Source organism: Tauraco erythrolophus, chromosome 9 (genome assembly GCF_009769465.1).
Source record: "Tauraco erythrolophus isolate bTauEry1 chromosome 9, bTauEry1.pri, whole genome shotgun sequence".
Taxonomy (NCBI): domain Eukaryota; kingdom Metazoa; phylum Chordata; class Aves; order Musophagiformes; family Musophagidae; genus Tauraco; species Tauraco erythrolophus.
This window is the reverse complement of record NC_141473.1, coordinates 386,464-405,872: the sequence shown is the minus strand read 5'-3', so window position 1 is coordinate 405,872 and position 19,409 is coordinate 386,464. Positions and strand designations below refer to the sequence as shown.

At 48.8% G+C, this 19,409-nt stretch overlaps 1 protein-coding gene across 1 annotated transcript in view; it reads left to right on the top strand.

Annotated features, from left to right (window-relative positions):
• INPP5A (inositol polyphosphate-5-phosphatase A) overlaps nucleotides 1-19,409 on the top strand; it is a 253,129-nt gene that overhangs the window by 70,670 nt on the left and 163,050 nt on the right. Inside the window, 2 exon segments of the mRNA XM_086616504.1 lie at nucleotides 4,255-4,355; nucleotides 6,275-6,362. Coding sequence (XP_086472630.1) covers nucleotides 4,255-4,355; nucleotides 6,275-6,362 — 189 coding nt within the window.

Sequence of the window (19,409 nt, the reverse complement as noted above, 5' to 3'; positions counted from 1 at the left end):
TTTTAATACCTGTGGTGATTTCAAGCTGTCAAGAATTTGAACGTGAACAAAAAACTCTGTGTCCTGCATCTCAGTTAAGCGCCTGGAAATTTTTTCTGTTGCAGCTGCTGTAGCCCAGTAAAGTTTTTCTCCAGTGTTTTCCCAAGGCAGGTCCCCACGTTCAAGGCTCCCTGTTACTCATCGTTCATAAATGTGAGACAGCCTATGCCTCGATCCTGTTTGAAACTGTTTCTTTCACTTTTGTCTTACTGGTTTGTTTTATTAGCTGTGTAAGAAGAGATCTTAGTGAAGCAAACTGTTGCAGCAGTTAAAATGCATCACACAATGTGCCAGCACGTTTTTGCTGTGCTCGCAATAAGCAGTTACTGGATGTGTTGTTGCTTTGAAACATAAGAGCTGGATATGTTTGCTTTACAAGATTAAATAGTTACAACTGTTTTCTAATTATGGTAATTTCACAGAGCTATCCGAGTAGATAAGATCAGGACTAGGAAGCCAGAACTGATTTGGAGCAATAAAGCACATGGAGGGTTGGGACTGCATGTTGTTTAGGGACCACAAACGAACTGTTGTGAAGTTCGACATCACAAGCTATATTTGGTTAATATTTATCTCCAAGATAGTGAAGAAAATGAACTAGCCATTTAAACTTCATACAGATGCTGGATTATTGGTTGGTTGCTGGTGGAGACTGTGATTGCAGGCTGCAGGTGGTCCCTTAAGGCACGTGGTCCTCACGCTTTTGGATGTCACACCTTCTGCTCCATACGTAGAGGGTTCATGCTCTGCAGGACGGTGTGTTTCTTACAGTGATGGTAAATTAGACACATCGTGCTGCAGGAAGATGAGCGTACTGGCACAGTTGATCTCTGCAGCCAGTGAGCACTCAGGAGTGGTATGGGCTGATGCAAGACCGCCATGGTCCTGGCTTGTGCAGGTCAAGGCGCACGACGCTGCTGCGAAGTGCAGCTTGTTTCCTAGCCCGCGGGTGAGGCTGGCTGCTTCAACACGTTGTCCTAGGGAAGAAAGGAGCATCTGTGTGGGGACACTTGTTTCCGTTCTGCCATGTCGCACCGTGCCATGAGTACAAGGGCAAAGCCTCCCCTGCACCGTGGGCAGGATGGTGTGCCACAGGCCATGTGCGTGCCCCTGTCCATTGGAGTGCCAGGGAAGCTGCTCCCTACCTGTCCCACCACCCACGGTTCATTAGAGTTGAATGCCTTTAAGTGTCAAGATTTTTTAAAAAAAACGGTTGCCCAGAGAAGCTGTGGATGCCCTGTCCTGGGAAGTGTTCAAGGCTGGGTTGGATGGGGCTTTGAGCAGCCAGATCTCAGTGAAGGTGTCCCTGCCCATGGCAGGGGGGTTGGAACTGGATGATCTTTAAGGTCCCTTCCAACCCAAACCATTCTATGATTCTATGATACGTTCGTCTTGGACTTTGTTTCCACAGCTTAGTGTGGCTCAAGTTTCTGTTTAACAGCTCTCACTGAAAATCAAAGTAGACATTTAGACTTTTTGGAAGATGAAACCTCTCTCCTGAATGTTGGTAGTTGTAGCCAAAACCCGCATTTTGCGTGTTCAAAACCACTTCAGAGATAGGTCCTTTTCAGTGCCATGTTTGGTGTTGGACAAGATACTTAAGAAAAACTTCCTCAGCAAAGCTTTCTCTTAATTGTTTGTAAATCTATAATATCAGCTGGTGTTAATGTAAGCTCTTACAGTTGTACATACTTTTCCTTTGATTATGTATTTGATATACATCCCAGTTGGGTAAACTTTCTTGGATTCCAGGTATTTTATTATATTTTTTTTAGCCGTCTGTTCTGTAGTCTGCTTACTTAGTTTTTTTCAGTCGCACTTTCCGTTGGGTTCTGCTCTAGCTCATTCTCAGTCCTTACTGTTGATGGTGTGTTTTTAAAGCAAGATTGCTACATGTCATCGTTAGGCAGAAACCAGCATTAATGAGCTAACTGAAGCGCACAAAGATCCACAACCTTGTATATGGGAGGGAGTATTTACTTTTTTCCTTTATATAGTAACACTTGTCAGTAGCTCACCTCAAAATGCTTCACCGAGCAGGTCCGTGTCAAGATTTCTTTCGATGATGGGGAAGCTGAGGTACAGAAGAGGAAGTGACTTGTCAGAAATCACTCGGAAACCAGTGGCTGTTATCTTCTTCTGGCGAGTCTAACCTAGGTTAGATTAGAAACGCTGTAATTTGCTGAATTTACTACCTGATCTGTATGTAGTCGTGTGCCTTACTGCCGTCAGCATTAGTGTTTGTGAGCCACTGCCAGGCGTCCCCGTGCCCACGTCGGGTTGCTGCTTGTTTGGCTACTCCCTCCTGCCAGCCCCGCTGCGGGCACACTCCGATCAGCGGCTGCCTGGCAGCCCGGGGCGCTCACTCCAGGCTCTGATGGAGAGCGGTGCCCAAGGGGCATCCCTGGGACGCGACGTGCCTCCAGTGGGTGGTAGGACCTTGTGGGTGACTCGCCCTGTCGCGCCCGACGGGTCCGTGGGACACATGCTCTGCGGAGTCCCTCGAGCAGAGGTGGGCACTGTCGCCTGCTGGTGCTCTCGGCCACGGTCACAGCCAGCCTGGCTGCCAGTCCCTTCCGGAGCGCAGCCGAGCAGCTGTGTTGCTGTCGTGAAAAGGTGGTAGTTAAAAGCAGAGATGGGATTGCTGTTTGCCTTCTGCTCAGTGCAAACGTGCTGCATTTCATGTTTTGCTAATCTTTAATTCATTGCTTTTGAGCTTGATTTTCTAACGAGATTATTTGCATGTTCAGGAATGAGGAATTTTGCACTGTTATCAGATCAGACGACAGTTTCTCTCTACTGTGGTTTGAAAGAAACATTTTTACAGTAAAGTTAGTCACTGTTGAGTTACATAATTAAAAGCGTGACCGCAAAGATTTATTATGTCTGTCCTTTCTGGAGTTCCAGGGCACCAGCAGCAAAAAAATGAGTACAGAAGGAAAGCTGTCCCTGTTACTTTTTCAGTTATTCTTCACCGCGGTGTGTTGAAGTTAGAAATGTTTGCAGAAGCCATGCCCGCCTCCTGCACATCTGTCTGCCCCCCATCCCCAGCACAAGAACCGGGGAGGATGCTGTGGGCCCCGCGGGGCAGAGACCCCGGACCTGCCGGCGCCAAAGCCTGCGGAGAGAGGAGTTAATTTGTTACTCTGGTCGAAGCAGCTCATGGAAACCGGACTGTTCTTCTGAATGGCTGCGCGGACAACGTGGCCCTTGTGCTGGTGGGACCGCCGAGTCCCACCGAGTAGAAAAATAAGTGAATTGTATTTCAGATTTTTAACGTGTTATTCACCCTGTATGTTTGCACCAGCACGTACTTGATTATTTCAGTTACCCTTTTAAGAAATGGAAATGGTTCTGTAGCTTGTGTCTATTAAATCGCAAGACAAGACATGAAATGCAAGCAGTAGAGACTCAGTATCAACCCAGAGACATCTGTAGATGTGTTTGCAATGGTGAAAATAGTTAACACAGAGAAAATTAGGACAAAATAACACTGAACGTGCATTTAATGCAGCAGCAAATTTATATATACTGACTGTTTGATTTGGTACATGACAAAAAAAGTATACATTCGAGGTGTTTTAGTATGAAAATTGCATCCTAATGCTGACTATTTAGTATTTGATACCTGCATTATGCAGGATGAACACCTGAAATAACATGGTAGACCTCCTGTATTATACATGTGTACAGATACCATTGTGTGTGTTATTTAAACACTTTTGTAAGTAAGATACCCCATAAGTAAACATAGGAAATGTGTCAGCTAATCAGCATTCTGTCATGAGCTAATTCGAGATATTTTGTAAAAGTGGGGGAAAAAAAAAAAAAAAAACCAAAAACACAAAACCAAAACGACTTAAGAAATTAATTCAGGTGTTTGAACTCTTCCAACTCCCGGACAAGGAGATGTTTTGATTGTATTGAAGGTGTTAGGTCCTCTTTGAGGTGAGTTGGAAGGTGTTACATATTTGCTAAGTACTAAGTCATAGTTAAAGAAAAAAATATTAGGTAAAAATATTTGAGATAATTAGTGTATTATGAGCTTTATGTGCATAACAAATGATGGTTTGTTTATTACTGTTCTGCCAGTTACTTCTCAGAAAACAGCTGATAGTCCTCTTTCCAGAAATAACACATCTGGATTTGTGTCATTTGTGTTGTATGGTAATAGTTGTGGGTACGACTTTGTTAATGTGTGTTTCTCTGTTTCAGGTTGTACATGCACACAAGCCCCACTTCATGGCTTTACACTGCCAAGAATTTGGAGGAAAAAACTATGAAGCTTCCATGTCTCATGTGGACAAGTTTGTTAAGTAAGTAACTGGAAAGTTATAACATGTAACATGGTATATAATTGTAAGCAGAAGTCATTAGATGTGTAAAGTATATAAGCTTTGAAATATTTTTCAACTTCAGCGTGTCATATGACCTTGCAGAAGGAAGTGACACGGCAAATGTTTACGCTCTGTATTGTTTAAGAAATTGGGAAAAGTAACTGGCCATGTCCTGGCAAGATAATCCTGCGATATATGGGCTATATATCTCCCTTTTGTGTCATCTCTGAGATGAAGCTCATTATGACTGGCAATCAATTTCATGTTTGGAAAGCACCTTCAGGCTCCGAACTTGAACGGCATATGGCTGTGCTTCTGGGCAGGAGTTGTGGCAGGTGCATCCCAGTGCCGTCCAGTGGTGGCGTTTTTAATAGCTGGTGACGCTGAGAAAATGGTGTGAGCTGGAAGGAAGGTGGGGTGGCAGGGGGAAGGTGGGTGGCAGACGGGTGAGCGAAGCACGCCTGAGGTACAGAAACTGACCCTGTAAGTCAGAGTGTGAAGTTCAGGGTTTTAACTGGAGCGTTGAGCGCCCCGCCAGAACCGTCAGCGCATCCAGTGCCCAGGGTTGGAAGCGGTGGGAAGCGCAGCCCTTTCTGCCCGGGGAGCAGCCGGTGAGGCGGGAGCAGCTCGAGGCGAGGCCGTGGGAACGTGTTTGCCCGCGGCAGCTGCCGGTGCTGCCGCTCCCGTGGAAGCTGCCGCGTGTGCACGGATGGCGGCGAGAACGCTCGGGGCCAGCGGCCCGAGCCGCCGGGGCCCGGCTCATTCGCACGCCGCTCCCGAAGGCGGCCGGCCTGGGGCACCCGTCCGCAGGGACGGAGCTTCCCGGGGTACCCTCGGCCGGTTGTGCCCCCCCGCCCCAGCTGCCCAGCGAGGTGCAGCTCGCACCGGCACCAGGTGCTTTCGCCGTGGGCACGTGCGCTCTGCCGGGCCGCTGTCCGACCGTCCGTCCGCCCGTCGCCTGCGGAAGGTCACGGGCAGCCACAGCGCCGCGGGCCCGGGGCGGCGGAGGGCGGTACCGGAGCGCCCCGGAGCGCCCCGCCCCGCGGCGGGCCGGCAGCGCCCTCTGCCGGCGGCGGGCGCGGTGGCTGCCGGCGCCAGGGAGCGCGGGCCGCGCGGGGCAGCGCCGCCCTCTGCTGCGGGCGGGCGGGCGGTGCCGGCGGGCGCGGCGGAGGACGCGCTCTGCGGCGGCGGCTGCTCCAGGACGGCGGGCGTTGGCGGGGGCGCAGCAGGGTCGCCCTGCCCGGGCCCCGGCAGCGTGCGGGGAGGGCGGGCTCGGTTCCCGCGGGAGGCACCGCGGGCAGGGCAGAGCGTGCCGGGCTCGTTCCGCTGCACCGAAGCTCATCCCGACCCCGGAGCGTTGTGACCTTCGCGCTCCTCACGGCCGCCGGACGCGCCCGGCTGCTCAAAAGCCGCCTGCGAGAGCCCCTCGGGCAGCGCCGGGTACCGCTGCCCGTGCGACTCGCACCGCCGCTTTGCCGCCGCTGCTCTCCATCGAGGCGGGAAGGTGTCTGGCCCTGCCGGGAGCTCTCTGCTCCCGCCGGCAGGACAGGGTGCAGGAGAGTAAAGCTCCAGAGTGGGGACCACAGGGCCTTTAGCACGAATCACTTGATGGCGTGGAATTTTGTGGTGTTTAGAGTCTGGAGTCCTTCATAGCTGTGTCCCAACGGCACTTGGGAACTTCACGGTTCATGCAGAAAGTGTAGCTGAAGTGTGGTCGGCGCCTGCAGGCAGACAGCCGTGCCACGGGAGACTTTCATCCCTGAAATTCGTGCCGAGATGAGGTGAAAGCCGGGTTCCTCTGGGTGGTGCTGGGGACATGACAGTACAGAGAGCAACACTGAAGCACTGAGCATCTTTGTGTCTCCCATTGTGTTTTCAATCTCTTCTTTCTCTTTTAGAGAACTGTTATCAAGTGACGCAATGAAAGACTACAACAGAGCCCGAGTTTACCTGGATGAGAACTATAAATCACAGGAACATTTTACGGTAAACTTCCTTCTTTCACAAGTTTAGTTCAACAGATGATGAATTTCTTCTATTAAACTATTTGGGGGGGTTTTGATTGGTGTGGGGGTGTGAGCTGTTTCCACCACGGTGAGGATTACATCTTTACTAAGAGCGTTTACTTTGTAGGACATGTATATGCTGATTTCACAGAAGGGCATCCACTTAAAAATGAGTAGAACGCCAGAATGCATAGAAAGTCTTTTCATTATTTAAAACAATTGTCCAAGTTTTTTTCCCTCTAACAATTAACCTTCTTGGTGGATCAGAATTACCTTCCATTCAAGAAAACGTGTTACTCTGACAGTCTGAGGTGGTGCCAGCTCTGCAGCATGATGAGCTGGCGATGGCTTGGTGAGCGTTCCAGACTTGTGTTAGGGATCTCTAGGGCTGATTCCCAGGCTCCCTCACCTGTGGGATTGTGAGCAGAGCCAGAGCACAAGATGCCACTAGTATGCGAGTGATGTTTAGGTCAACGTAAAAACGTGTGTGTGGAGTTGCCTCTTACACAGAGCAGAAGTGATTGTGTGGTCATGGCCGGGGCTGTACAATGTGTGAACAGGTCTGCTCTTTGTTTAGGTGATCACTGCTGGATCGTACAAGGAAGAACAGTCCTTCGGAGGTGAATGGGTGATATCTCCTTTCTCTCCAGGACAGCAGCTTCCTCTTCGCCCAGGGCACTGCTCAGTGCCTCTGGGGCTCTGTGCCCTGTGTCAGCTGGTGCTGCCCTGCAGCCCAAGGCAGTGACTGGGGCACCCAGTTCAAACAAGGAAAAAACAGCCCCCCAACACGAGCACAAACCCCAGCTAGGCAGCATGTAAAGCATGTGTCCTAGGGGAGTAAGAACCTGGAAAGGTTTTTATTTACTCATTCTTTAATGACTCTGGCCAGAAGCCCAGGTTATGTGGAACTGGAAGACGGATATCAGGATTTTTTTCTCTTTTTCATCAAAGAGGAGAAAAACAAGATTATCAGCTTTACTGAGCCTTAGTGAGACAAATCTGCCATCAGGAGTGTTCAAACTACATGCTGAAGATGTTCAGGAAGTCCCGGTAGATGAAGGGCAGTAGGACAGAACTGCATGGTTTAGTCTCTTGTGGCTCCGAACCGCATCTGGATAAACCTGCTCAGTAATGAAGACCCCGCAGGGTCCTGTTGCAGGGCTGTGGTGGGCCTGCAGCCCCTCCTGATACGGTGAGAAGGGCTATCGGCGGTTCTGCAAACCTGCTCTGCTTTCAGCGGGGGTCACACCAGGTAATATGTAGAGATCCCTTCCGACCTAGACTTTTCTGTGATTATGGGAAACAGGGCTACTCATCTGTGATCTTAATTTGGGAAACACAGTGTAGAAGACTAATACAACCTACAACCAGATATCTGTAACTTTTGTTTTTAAACATGGTGACAGTACTTTATAGTATTGAAGTTACTTTATTTAACATGAATGAGGTACATTTCTTTTTGGTGCCACTACGGTGGACAAAAAGGCTCTGAAAGAGGTCGACAGCAATCCTAGAGCGTGTCTCGTTTGTGTCTCTGAAGAACTCTGTATTTTGCAAAGTTCCTAGTTCAAGAAACAATGTGGTTTCTTGTTTCATATACCAGCGTTATTTTCTAGGCACTATGTTTTTTTGCAGTAGTCCCCAACCGCCTTTGTAATTCTCCCTTTCCTGTCATAAATGTTGCTTTGCATATCTTTTTCCTCTCATCCTGTGTTTACTAAAGCTGGGCCTTCCTGGAAAAAGAAATTCTGTCAACATTCAGTCAATAAAGGGGGGGTGGGAAAGGCTGTTTGTACCAGTATATTATTTTCCATGGAAAATGATCTAACCAAACAAGTGTTTTTTATTATTTGATTAAATTACTCTCTGTTGAACTAGTAACTATAAAGATATAAAACAGGTTTGTAAGGGTGTCTGATGGAGCCCCATGCAACAGCCTGTCTGTAAACAATGCTGCGCGTACCAGTAAAGCAGTGTTGGGTGGTGAGGAAATGGCTCCATCGGTCTCAGATGGAGACAATCACAGGATAGAGGCCGTTTCCCACAGGAGCCCTCAGCTCTTTTCAGAGGTGGGCTCGTCTGTGGTAGTAACCCCAACCTGGCAGCGAGTGTAAGAGCACTGCTAATAGACAAATAACAATGAGCATAGTACCAGTGTGTGTTGGTGAGGCGTTTCCAGTTGCCGTAGCTCAAGAAGGAAAGCAATCCTTGAAAGCGTAGCTAGTGGAGAAGGAGCGTAAGAAAGATGGTGGGTTTGTCTCTGTACACAGACGTGGTGAAGGCACCACGAGTGTTCTGGCATTCAGTTCTTGCATCAGAACTTTTAAAAGCGTAATGAAAAGGTGGAGGTGACTCATAGAATGATGTTTCTGGCTTTTTTTCTGTCATTCTTTTCAACCTGTAAGAACCTTATAATGCTGAATCAGTTCAGTGTGGAAAAGGGAAAAAAAAACAAAAGATGAGCAATTATTTAATTATGCTTTATATCACTAGCACACAGCATTTTCTCCCCATGATAGAGGAAATATTATATGCCCTCCTTGTTAGACTTCTAGTAGCCAGAAAACTCGGAGAGAGGATGCACCTTTGTATTGAGCTTCTTAAACTTTTGTTGACTTACAGTCTACCTTTTGACACCTCATGCTTGGTCCTCATACTGAGTTCCTGAGACTACTGTCGTAAATCAGAGATTCCTATAAATGATTTTTTTTTTACAAGTGATGTAAACTGGCAGTTCTTCAGCTCCTCTGTTCGGTCTTTGTGTGCATATAACTTACGCCCTGGTTGACTATCCGAATGGGGATTTCACCACTGTGGTGTGTCCATTTAGGGTAAAGTTTTGGTTTTATCTCCACTGTGGTTTGGCTCACACGATGTTATGCGTCTCCCTGTTTCCTCTTTAGTTCTGTTTGATTGCAAAGTTCTTTAACTTCTGTGGGCTTTTTTCCATCCCTTCTAAGGCACGGAATTGGCAGCAGATGTTAGCCTTGCGATTATGATATTATTACCTCTCTGTCTTTGAAGTATAAACATTTATCACATATATTATTGTATGATATTGTTTTCTTTAGAAATAGAGAAGCCCAAGTAGTTGCAGTTTGGCTAACCTTTACCCCTGCTGCTTTTGTATCCTCTTTTCTAGCAGTTCTGGCATCACTTCTTCGGTAGGGCTCTCCTTGGCTTGGCTGCTGCAAAGCTAAATGAGGCTTTGCTGCCCGTAGTTACTCAGCTTGGCGGCGTTAGGACTGGCAGTGAGATCTGGTGGGGGTTCAGTAGCCTGTCCCTTCAGCGTGCAGCCTCTCTCTTCCAGTTCAAGGCAACTTGGGATGCGTGTGTTACACGAGAGCTGCGAAATAAAAGAGCAGTGTGGTAACGAGGTGTCTCTCGTGGAGTGGTTTGGTTTTAAAAACTCTAATAATTCACTATGTGTAAAGGATCAAAATGGCTCATTTTGCATCCCCCCAAGCACAAATAAAGCTTAGTACCAGGCATTTGTCATTTATGGTCATGTATACCCAATCTGGTATAAACCAGACTGGTTTTAGGTTTGGGATTTGTGGAGGGAGAGGAGGAGGTGTCGTGACTAGGGAGAAAACTGGTTCCGTTGGTTGATTTTGTTTTGCTGTAGGTCATAGAATCATAGAATGGTTTGGGTTGGAAGGGAACTTGAAGACCATCCAGTTCCAACCCCCCTGCCATGGGCAGGGACACCCTCCACTACACCAGGTTGCTCAAAGCCTCCTCCAGCCTGGTGACAGGATGAAGTTGCACAGGAATCTGTTCCACTCAGAGCTTACTAACCGACCACAACATACAAACCCAGCCCACAGGATGAGCAGCAAGTGTCCAGCCTAAGGGAGGTGTGAGATGCTGCTGACAGCCCACGGTGGGTCTCTGGTCCCAGTGGGGTGGTCCCCTCACAGTCCCTAAGGGAGGGGTTGAGAGGGAGAGTCAGATTTTGGCAGCAGCTCTTGCCCTAAGGCTAGCGACGGCGAGCGTCGTGAGCCTGGGCAGCAGGGGCTGCACCGGCAGTGCACACACGTGGATGGAGCAATTCATATCACGCTTCAGAGACGCACAGTTCTGTAAAATTTAAAAACAATCTGAAGATGAATCTGTGGGCAGAAGGCTGCTACATTAGAGCTAATGCTTGTCAGCTCTGGGAAGATGGCAGCGTCGGAGTTCAGAGTGCCCAGCAGTTGTGAATGAGGTTTGCGGGTGACGGCCTTTGCGAGCAGAACGACGGCTTCCCAGAAGTTTCAGATTAACTAAGCAGGCAGCTGCGATGCTGTTCCAGTTATGACTGGAAACACGGATAGCAAACTGGCGCGGACAAACTGACTCGTGTGCTAGCCAGAAATGTTCAGATACCCAAATAGGTTGACAATACTTTTTAAAATTCAGCCTCCTGTAAGTCTCTGTTTAAAACCATGATACTTTTTTGTCATATGAAATGTAATCTAGAAGGTAGGTCGTAGTTTGTGTTAGAGAATGTGTAATTAAGGAAGAGAGAAGACAGGTGAAAGTCTGCGAAGCTGAGAAATTCAGTACAATTGTTGTATTTACTTATGAGTACACCCGATGGACTTCACTCTTAATAAAACAGGTCTTGGCACTTGTATGGATTTTTCCCAAACTCCTAGCATTTATGTTCTGTTAACTGTATTTGGTATATTTTGTGTAAGGGGTAAATTAGAAAAGCATCAAGATTTACATGTGAAGAGTTACTCAAAAATGGATGGATTTGATGAACATTTACCTGTGCATACTTCTCAAGTAGCCTAAGTTAATTGTGAATAAGGTACTTTTATTCTGGAATAAGAGCATTCATGCTGAAACTGAATAGCAGCCAGAAATAAGTTGACGTTTTCATCAAATCTCATCAAATTATTTTATATGAAAACATCTCAGAATAATCGGTGACATTTTTATTCTAATTAGATCAAAGCTAGTTTTGTTTGGTGCCCTGTATTTATTGATTTCTGGAATATTCAATTAAGGTTTTATATTGCCTAGCAAATGCTCTTTTCTTTTTTTTTCATTGTGAAAAGAAGGCAGAAGAAACCCCTGCATAGTTCAAAGCATACTTGCTGTGTTGAACACGTGGTTTCAGTAGGTTGAGAGAGAATCTTTGTTGCAGTCAGGCAGATCCCGAGGACTCCTGGTGATCCAGGCCTCTGAGAGCAAGCTCGTCACCAGCTCGTGTCTCGAGCTTTTAGGGTGCCAGGTAGGAGTTGTGTGGTTGTTACGGCACTGAGCTGATCTGTGGAAGCATCTGCATGGTAGGGTAGTTGCTTCACTTCTCAGTATGGATTTATTTTTTGAAATATAAAGAGAATCCTCAATTGCCTGTCTGCTTGCTCAGCCCGATGGATAACCTTGCAAGGAAAAAATGCTGTTGGGCTGTGTATCTGATGTGCTGCAGTTTCAGCTTGCTCCTCCTAGTAAGGATGTATAGCACTGTCATTAGTTCATTCTATAGTGGATTTTTTTTCGAATTAAAAAAAAGGAAAAAGATGGATGCCTTTAGAAACTCGTGTTTCTGACATTGGAAAGATGTGTTTAAAGAACACGGGCACCATAAAGCGCAGGTCCGAGTTGCACTGCTAATACAGGTGGATTGAAAGGAGAGAGGATGCTGCGCTCATGTGGCTGCCTACTTCCACAGCTCGAGTTCTGTGAGGTAGTTACTGAAATGAAAGTTCCCTTAAAAACCCCCTAGGAAATGGACAAAGATGGGTTATTACTGGAGAGCACAGCAGGCAACAGCCCGTTTTTCTGCCGAATCGGCGGTTGGGTTACAGAGGCCGAGGTGTTTGCCGTGCAGAAGATCACGAAGGCATCGTCCATGGAGAGCGTGTGGGGGTCTCCTAAGAAGCCGGTCTCTAGAAGGGGCTGCTGTTGCGTCCCCTCTTTAACGGGGCACAAATCCTCGGTGTTGTGTGGGGGAACTGCGAGTTCCTCGGGCTGTCCCCCTGCCCCGGGTGCTCATGTTTGGGGGTATCGCCATCCAGCCCAGCTCCTGTCTCCCCGCACCGATGCAGGGCATTGCTGTCCTGGGAGCGGGGCGGGAACAGGCAGCTCGGAGGTGCCATGGTGGTCTTGGGCTACACAGTGCCCAGTGCTGCCCAGTGAGGGGGAGAGTTACACGGGTCAGGTGGGAGCAATAAAGATGAAGTGAGGATAAGCACTGTAAAAAAAGGCTCAAATTCTGCAGTAATGCAGGTATTTTCTCTTGGACTAGGTAACGAGTATGTGCATTGCCTTCATGTGTCGAAAAGGGTTATGCCTTGTTTTCCCTGATTATTTTTACTTGACTCTATGCGCTCTGTACCAGCAGTTTTTTGATGTAAAATGGCTTTTGAACTAAGCTAGATGAAGCACTGGGTAGCCTGCAGTGGGGGATCTAGGAGGGACCTTTGCTCGAGTCATTGTCCTTAATAATAAGAACCTGAATTAGCGTGATCGGGAGGGCTCCAGCAGTGAGCAGTGGTCCTAAAAATGCAGGCAGACAACATTTTATTCAAGCGTGTTGTTTTACCTTAAAATTATACATGTTCATTAGTGAGAGAATAGTAAAGTTAATTTTTGTTAGATTAATGATATTTGAGTAATATTTTTAGTTGAGCTGAGTTCGAATAATTGGCCATTAATTGAAAAAGGAAATTGAATTGAATTTATCTTGTACATAAATCCTGTCATCATTATTAATGGGTCTTAGAAAATATCGGCCTGTTCCCAGAAATGAATGGTGTACACTGATTCTTCCGAGCTTATTAGCTGTGGCAGTTTAGAGTTTTGTTAAATAAAAAAGATGATTTAGGAAGAGACACATAATTGAATTGAATATTGGGGGGATTCACATGCCTGATTAGTTCTCGGCCCCTTCTCCATTAACAATTTGAAGGAATTGCTGGTTTTGCAGAAGGGCAGTTGTCCCCAGGAGGTGGAGCTGAAGCACCAGGATGTGTGCCGGCCCCCCCCCCGCCCCCACGCTGCCCCCGTCTTGGAGGGTGTCGGGACGGTTGCGGTACCAACACGCTGCGAACGCACGCTTGGACACGCACCGAGTGTGCCCTCCTGCGTGGCCCCAGTTGAGATGGGTGCAGCTTTCTGAGTTCTGGGCAGGCTAAGCGGAGATCTGGTGCAGCTGGGACGGTCATAATACTCTGGAATTTGTAGCTGTATATCAATGTGGCCGGCTGCCGAGCGGGAGATTTTGGAGTATGCTTTCTTGCCAGGCTTATCCTTTACTGTAGTCTCTGCTTGAATTTTCTTCTGCTAATTTCATCAGCCTCTTTCCATCTTCTCCATTTTTCTTCCTTCTTTCCATGGAATTTTACTTTGTACTTGAGTTTGTTTTTATAGTGGTATCTTTGAAAAATATGCCAAGCTAGAGAAGTGGGACTTCATTGCTGGTCTTAAGATGCCATAGCATCATAATAAAACGAGGTCTCCCTGGTACTGAATGCATGTCTGCATGTCAGTGTGACTATAACCTCATGGCTCTTCATTTCCCTCTGTTGGCACCACTGTGGGAGGGTCGATCTGTGGGACTTGGCAGCCCACCTCACTAATGATGGTGGTGTTCAGCTCCAGAGATCTCGTCCTGTTGGGGCTTCCAGGGACTCCTGCCCTGGTCCTTCAGAGGGCCTGGGCTCATGTCAAACTTCCTAGAAGTAATACTTCCAAGAAGTGTTTATTATATGGCACCGGGTTCCAGCAGTGTGTGGCAAGGTGAGAAGGCAGCAGAAGCAGTGTCTGGCAGAGGTGCTGTACCTGGAGAGATGGATGGATGGATGGATGGATGGATGGATGGATGGATGGGAACAGGGCTGCTCTGCAAGGGAAGGTCATGTTGCAGGAGGAGCCAAGGGAGCAACACGTGGCTGTGCAGGCTCCCTCCTCAAATTTTGAGTCCTCTGGGGTTCTTTTGAGGAATGACCTTCTGGAATGCAAAGTCCACAGAGTCTTCTAAGAAGCACGTACAAAAAGCTACAAGTATTTCATCATCACCAGCCTCCACACATTGTTCCTAATCAAATGTTTCCCTTTCCCTCACTGTTGCGGGTTTTTTTTCTTTAAAAAATGAGTTTATATAAATGCTTGTAAATAAGTAACAACTCTTTGAATTATGCAAGTTGTATGGGATTTTTCTCTTGGTACTCCAGTGCACAGGAGCGTGCGTAGCGCTGGTGGGCTGTGAGAAGATGCCCGGGGAGGCCCCTCCATGAAGCGCATGGCAGAGGGCTGCACGGTGAGCCTCGGAGATGCTGTGGAGCGCAGTGCTCCGCTCGCTGTTGGCGCTTCCTGCTCGGATACGCGTTTAGTTTTTACTGTCTGCTAATTCCACTTCCTAGGTGAGCATAAAGGGAATAAAACCGTTTGAGAAATATGTTAGTCTCGCCTATAAACGCCCCTGGAATGCCGGAAGCAGATCTACAGCCGTGCACAGAAGTGCCTTGCGGAGAGCCGCGTGCAGAGCGGTGCGGTGGCGCGGGGCCGGGGCCGGGAGCGGTGCGGTGGCGCGGGAGCGGTGCGGGAGCGGTGCGGTGGGCCGGGGCCGGGAGCGGTGCGGTGGCGCGGGGCCGGGGCCGGGAGCGGTGCGGTGGTGCGGGAGCGGTGTGGTGGCGCGGGAGCGGTGCGGGAGCGGTGCGGTGGTGCGGTGGTGCGGGAGCGGTGCGGTGGCGCGGGGCCGGGAGCGGTGCGGTGGCGCGGGAGCGGTGCGGGAGCGGTGCGGTGGTGCCGGGGCCGGGAGCGGTGCGGTGGCGCGGGAGCGGTGCGGTGGCGCGGGAGCGGTGCGGTGGCGCGGGGCCGGGGCCGGGAGCGGTGCGGTGGTGCCGGGGCCGGGAGCGGTGCGGTGCAGCGCGGGGCCGCCCCGCGCGGGGGCGGTGTCTGTCCTGCAGCGGGCCGGCTGTGCCGCGCCGCGCTCCGCTGCTTCCCCCCTTTCCCGGCCGCCTCACCTCGTTGCTCGGGGGGCAGCATCTCTTCCCACCGCAGCCTCCAGGTTTCGGGGGGGTCGGTGAAATACACGGTGGGAGTTTTCTGAAACCTGCGTTGCAGTTCGACCTCTTTGTTAGCTTTTATCTGGTTTTAACTGAAAAAAAAGAGTGCGGGAAGCAAGCTGGTGAATGTAGAAGTTAATCCTGCTGCTCCCAACAAAATCATAAAAAAAACGTGGTATAAGTATTGTCATGCTGTGACATGGACACGTATTTACAAGCACCTGAAATGAAATCTCCCACGTAATTTCTTAGGGAACTGAATCGGCTGTCAGGTAATCACTTGCAGTTTCTTCTGCATGGGAAACAGGGTCTGAAAGGTGTTGCCACAGTGGTGCCTTCCTCCGTTTTCAACTTGTCTTTTTTTTCCTGTGCGTTTTTGAAATAATTCTGTAAGACATCTATAGAGTTGTTTTTGCTGTGAGGAATTTCACGGCTTATCTTCCACCTGTGTTCTGACACTTTTGTATAATTGGAAGCAGAGCAATAATTACAAAACAGTGAGAAATTTCACAGATCAGTAGCCCAATAATACGGTCTTGGGTCATTTTCTGTTGTTCACAGATGTGCTAGTGCTGAGGAAATTTGTGACATAGCAGCTTCTTTATACCTAGGATCATTATACTGTTTGTATTAGCTATAGATTTACAATTTATACAGAAATGCATTTTCTATGGGCTGTGGATTTTCCGTTAAGAATTTCATAGTGCAGTTGTGCAACAGACTGCGTATTTAGAAAACATCTGGGACTATAACCTGTTTTTATAGAAACCCATAGATCTAAAAATCAGCCGAAATATTTGAAATGAAGTTACAGACTATAGTACCTGAATGCGAGGGGAAATCAACTATTTCTAAGCTTTTAAAAATCAAAAAATACTTTTCTAATTGCTGTTGAAAAAGTGAGGCTAAAACAATTGTATTTTTTTTTCTTCTTTAAACAAGAGCTGCCGTGTAAGGCAAGCCGTGCCGCGGTGGCAGGCTGCCTGGGCAGGTGTCGGGAGGCGCGTGAGTGCCCTGTGCTCGTGCAGCACCGCGCCGCTGTGTGTCAGGTCAGAATTCCCGAGAGCTGAGGTCGTTTAAAACTGGCCGTGCAGGCCGTGGGGTGCAGCTGCCTGGGATGCGCTCCGTGGAAGCGCAGGCACCTTGGGAGAGCCCGTGCCTGGCGGCTGGGCTGAGGCCACCAAGGTGGCCTCCGCTCCGCAGCCAGGCCGGCCCTTCCCTGGAGAAGCCCCATCTGAGTGGGCACCTGCCCTGCCCCGTGCCGGGGTGCCAGGGAGAGGCCAGTCCCAGACCCTCCCACCGCAGCCCTCGGACCAGAGCATGGGTGGACCGGCGCGTGGCAGCATGGTGCGTGGCAGCGCGTGCCTGCAGCACCGCGCTCCGGGGCACAGTCCGGGGGCAGTGCTGCCCAGCTTGTGCCGCAGGAAGCTGGGAGGCTTCGAGGGCAGAAGGAGAGAATAGTGATGCTGACTGTAAAACGCCCCGATCAGACCTGTCCGCTTGGTCCCCCTGTGCCCTCCCGCACTGTTCAGGAGTTCTTGTGGCTGACACTGGTCGGGATTTCATTTCCCTGTCTGTGGTGCGTGGTGTTGGGGCTCCTGCGGGAGCCTGGCATCGGACTGCGGGTCGGAAGGCACTGGGCCGCGTGTGCGGCTCTTGGCTTTGCCCGGGTGCCCACTGTGCTGACTGCGCGGTGACCCGCGGCGTTGGCACTTGGTGTGCGCCGAGCCGGGGAGGAGGAGGACGGGCGGTGGAGGAGAACCACTCTCGTCTGAGTGTAGGAGTGTGTTGTGTTCTCGTTTGCTTCTGCCTTGGTGCATATTTAATTATTGTGTGTTCTTGAAGTAATTTGTCTGGAGATTTATGGAAAGAATTATGGATTGGCGCAATGCATACGTTGAAACAGTAAATCTTCTCAATCATATTGCATTTATTTGGCAACTCTGCCTTTGACAGGTCGGTGATACTGCGGAGCTGTTCCTGATGCTTTAATTCAGAATCCTGTGCAGCTTAGTGTTTGCTGCCTGCTTTTTGCGTGATAGTTCTCAAGTGTTATTTAGCTCTTTTCCTTTCTTTATAGTAAATAATACTAAGAATTCATTTATCAAGACAGGATTAAGAAGAATGAATGTAATTCAGTTTGATACATAAATTTGTTGCATGCGAATAATGAAGAATTCTGAGAGAAAACATGGCTGATAGATTTTCACTTATTGTGAACGAGATAAAAGTCTCATTTTCAGACCTTTCTTTTTATTTTATTTTAGTAAAGTTTCTTTGAAGTCCAAGAGCACATCAGATCTTGGCATGAGAGGAAGCAAACCTCCTCAGCAGAGGAGCTGAGAACAGGCTCGGCAGAGTAAATTCTGTCCTAGTAGAGGCGCAAGGCTCGCGACTTTGATCGTGGCGTCCGCCCCCGCTCCCCGAGCACACCAGTCGATGCACATCGCTGCACCCAGTCTGCAGCCTGCCTGTCCCCGAGGCCCCGCACCACGCACTGGGTGCAGCAGGACTGTGCCAGACTGGACGCTGCCTCCGCGTGTCCCCGTGTGGCTGCTCGGGCTCCCCGCTCAGCGCCGGGAAGGCGGGCACCGCGTTTCCCTACCCATGTTTACATGTAAGCACTTTCCTGGCCGGGCAGGGTGGGGGCAAGGGAGTTTTCTGAAAAGCAGAAAGGAGAGCAGGGTACTGCCTGGCACCCGTTGTTAGCAGCTCATCCAAAAGCGATCTGTGGCCGAAGAGTAAGAACTTTTCACATTAGTGGTTTGCAGGCAGCCGCTCACTGCGAGCGTTTCGGTACGTGACTGTGTTCTGCACATCTGGTGAACACGTGTTGGTAAATAGTGAAATGCTATAAAGTATATTTACTTGAACCTAATCCTTCCCTTCTGAACCACAGGAATCCTTCCAGCCTTCTCTTGCTCAGCACCCCTGCCATTGTCCCCAGTGTCCGAGCGCCCGGCTGCAGCCAGGGGGCTGTACCCGCAGGCAGGTCCCTGCCCCTCACCAGCTGGAGAGCTGGGCTGCCCGTGCGCAGCCCCTGTGCTCCCACCGTGCCTGCCTCTTCTGTTGCAGGCCAGGGCAGACCTGTGCCCCTCTTAGGGCCGGAGGGTCTGAGGATGTTTTGTGTAAAGGTTTGCTGAGTGCTCAGGAAGATGATGAATATTGAATAGAACAGGAAGAATGGTAATGAAAAACAGTATTATCCACTGAAATAATTGAAGATCCGGCACAAATAATACAGTAAATGCTGTAATTTGAAGTTTGTGATAGCCCCACTTGAGTCCTCGTTAGAAATCTGGGGGCATAGTTGCCAGGTCTTGTCTTTCTACAGAAAAAAAATTAAAAAGAAGTGTTAAAGTATGGGGCAATTGGTTATCTTGTTTGCATTTATGTGTGGTAGGGCAAAGGGCAGGACCATTTATACATTGCTCTAGCATAGCCACGACTTTATTAACTGCTCTTTTCAAGTAATGCGTGTGAGGAATTTTGTTTGTGCGCATGAAATGTTTGATTTGGAACAGCTCTGACTTTCAAGAAAAGATGTGAGATTGGAAAATGTGAAAATAATTGCTTAAGAAATTATGAAACACTGTTTAAGGAACTTGCTAATGTGTTTGTCTGAGGCATTGAATTAATTCTTAAATAAGAGCAGCATGACTCTACAAAAAATACGTATGCTATTTACTGATACGAGCTAATGGGTTTATTAGTGTTAGAAATAATGTTATAATGCAGTGTTGGTGGCTGGAAAGCAAGCGGTGCATGAGCCTGCTGACTCCCGTGTTACGGATATCGTGTGGCAGTCCGGTTTCACGGCAGGGCTCACCAGCTACATGTTTCAGAGGGTCCTGGAAACGCACTTGATTTTTGGCAATTAAAAACAAATGGGTGGGAGAAAAAGGGTTTGTGTATTGCACCACCTACTCATGAAGTCGAGGTACTGCTGTCGCTGTGGACAGGCAGGGAGCAGCCCGAGTACCGAGGGGAGACAGATGGAAAAAGCCTGCACAGTTCTCAGT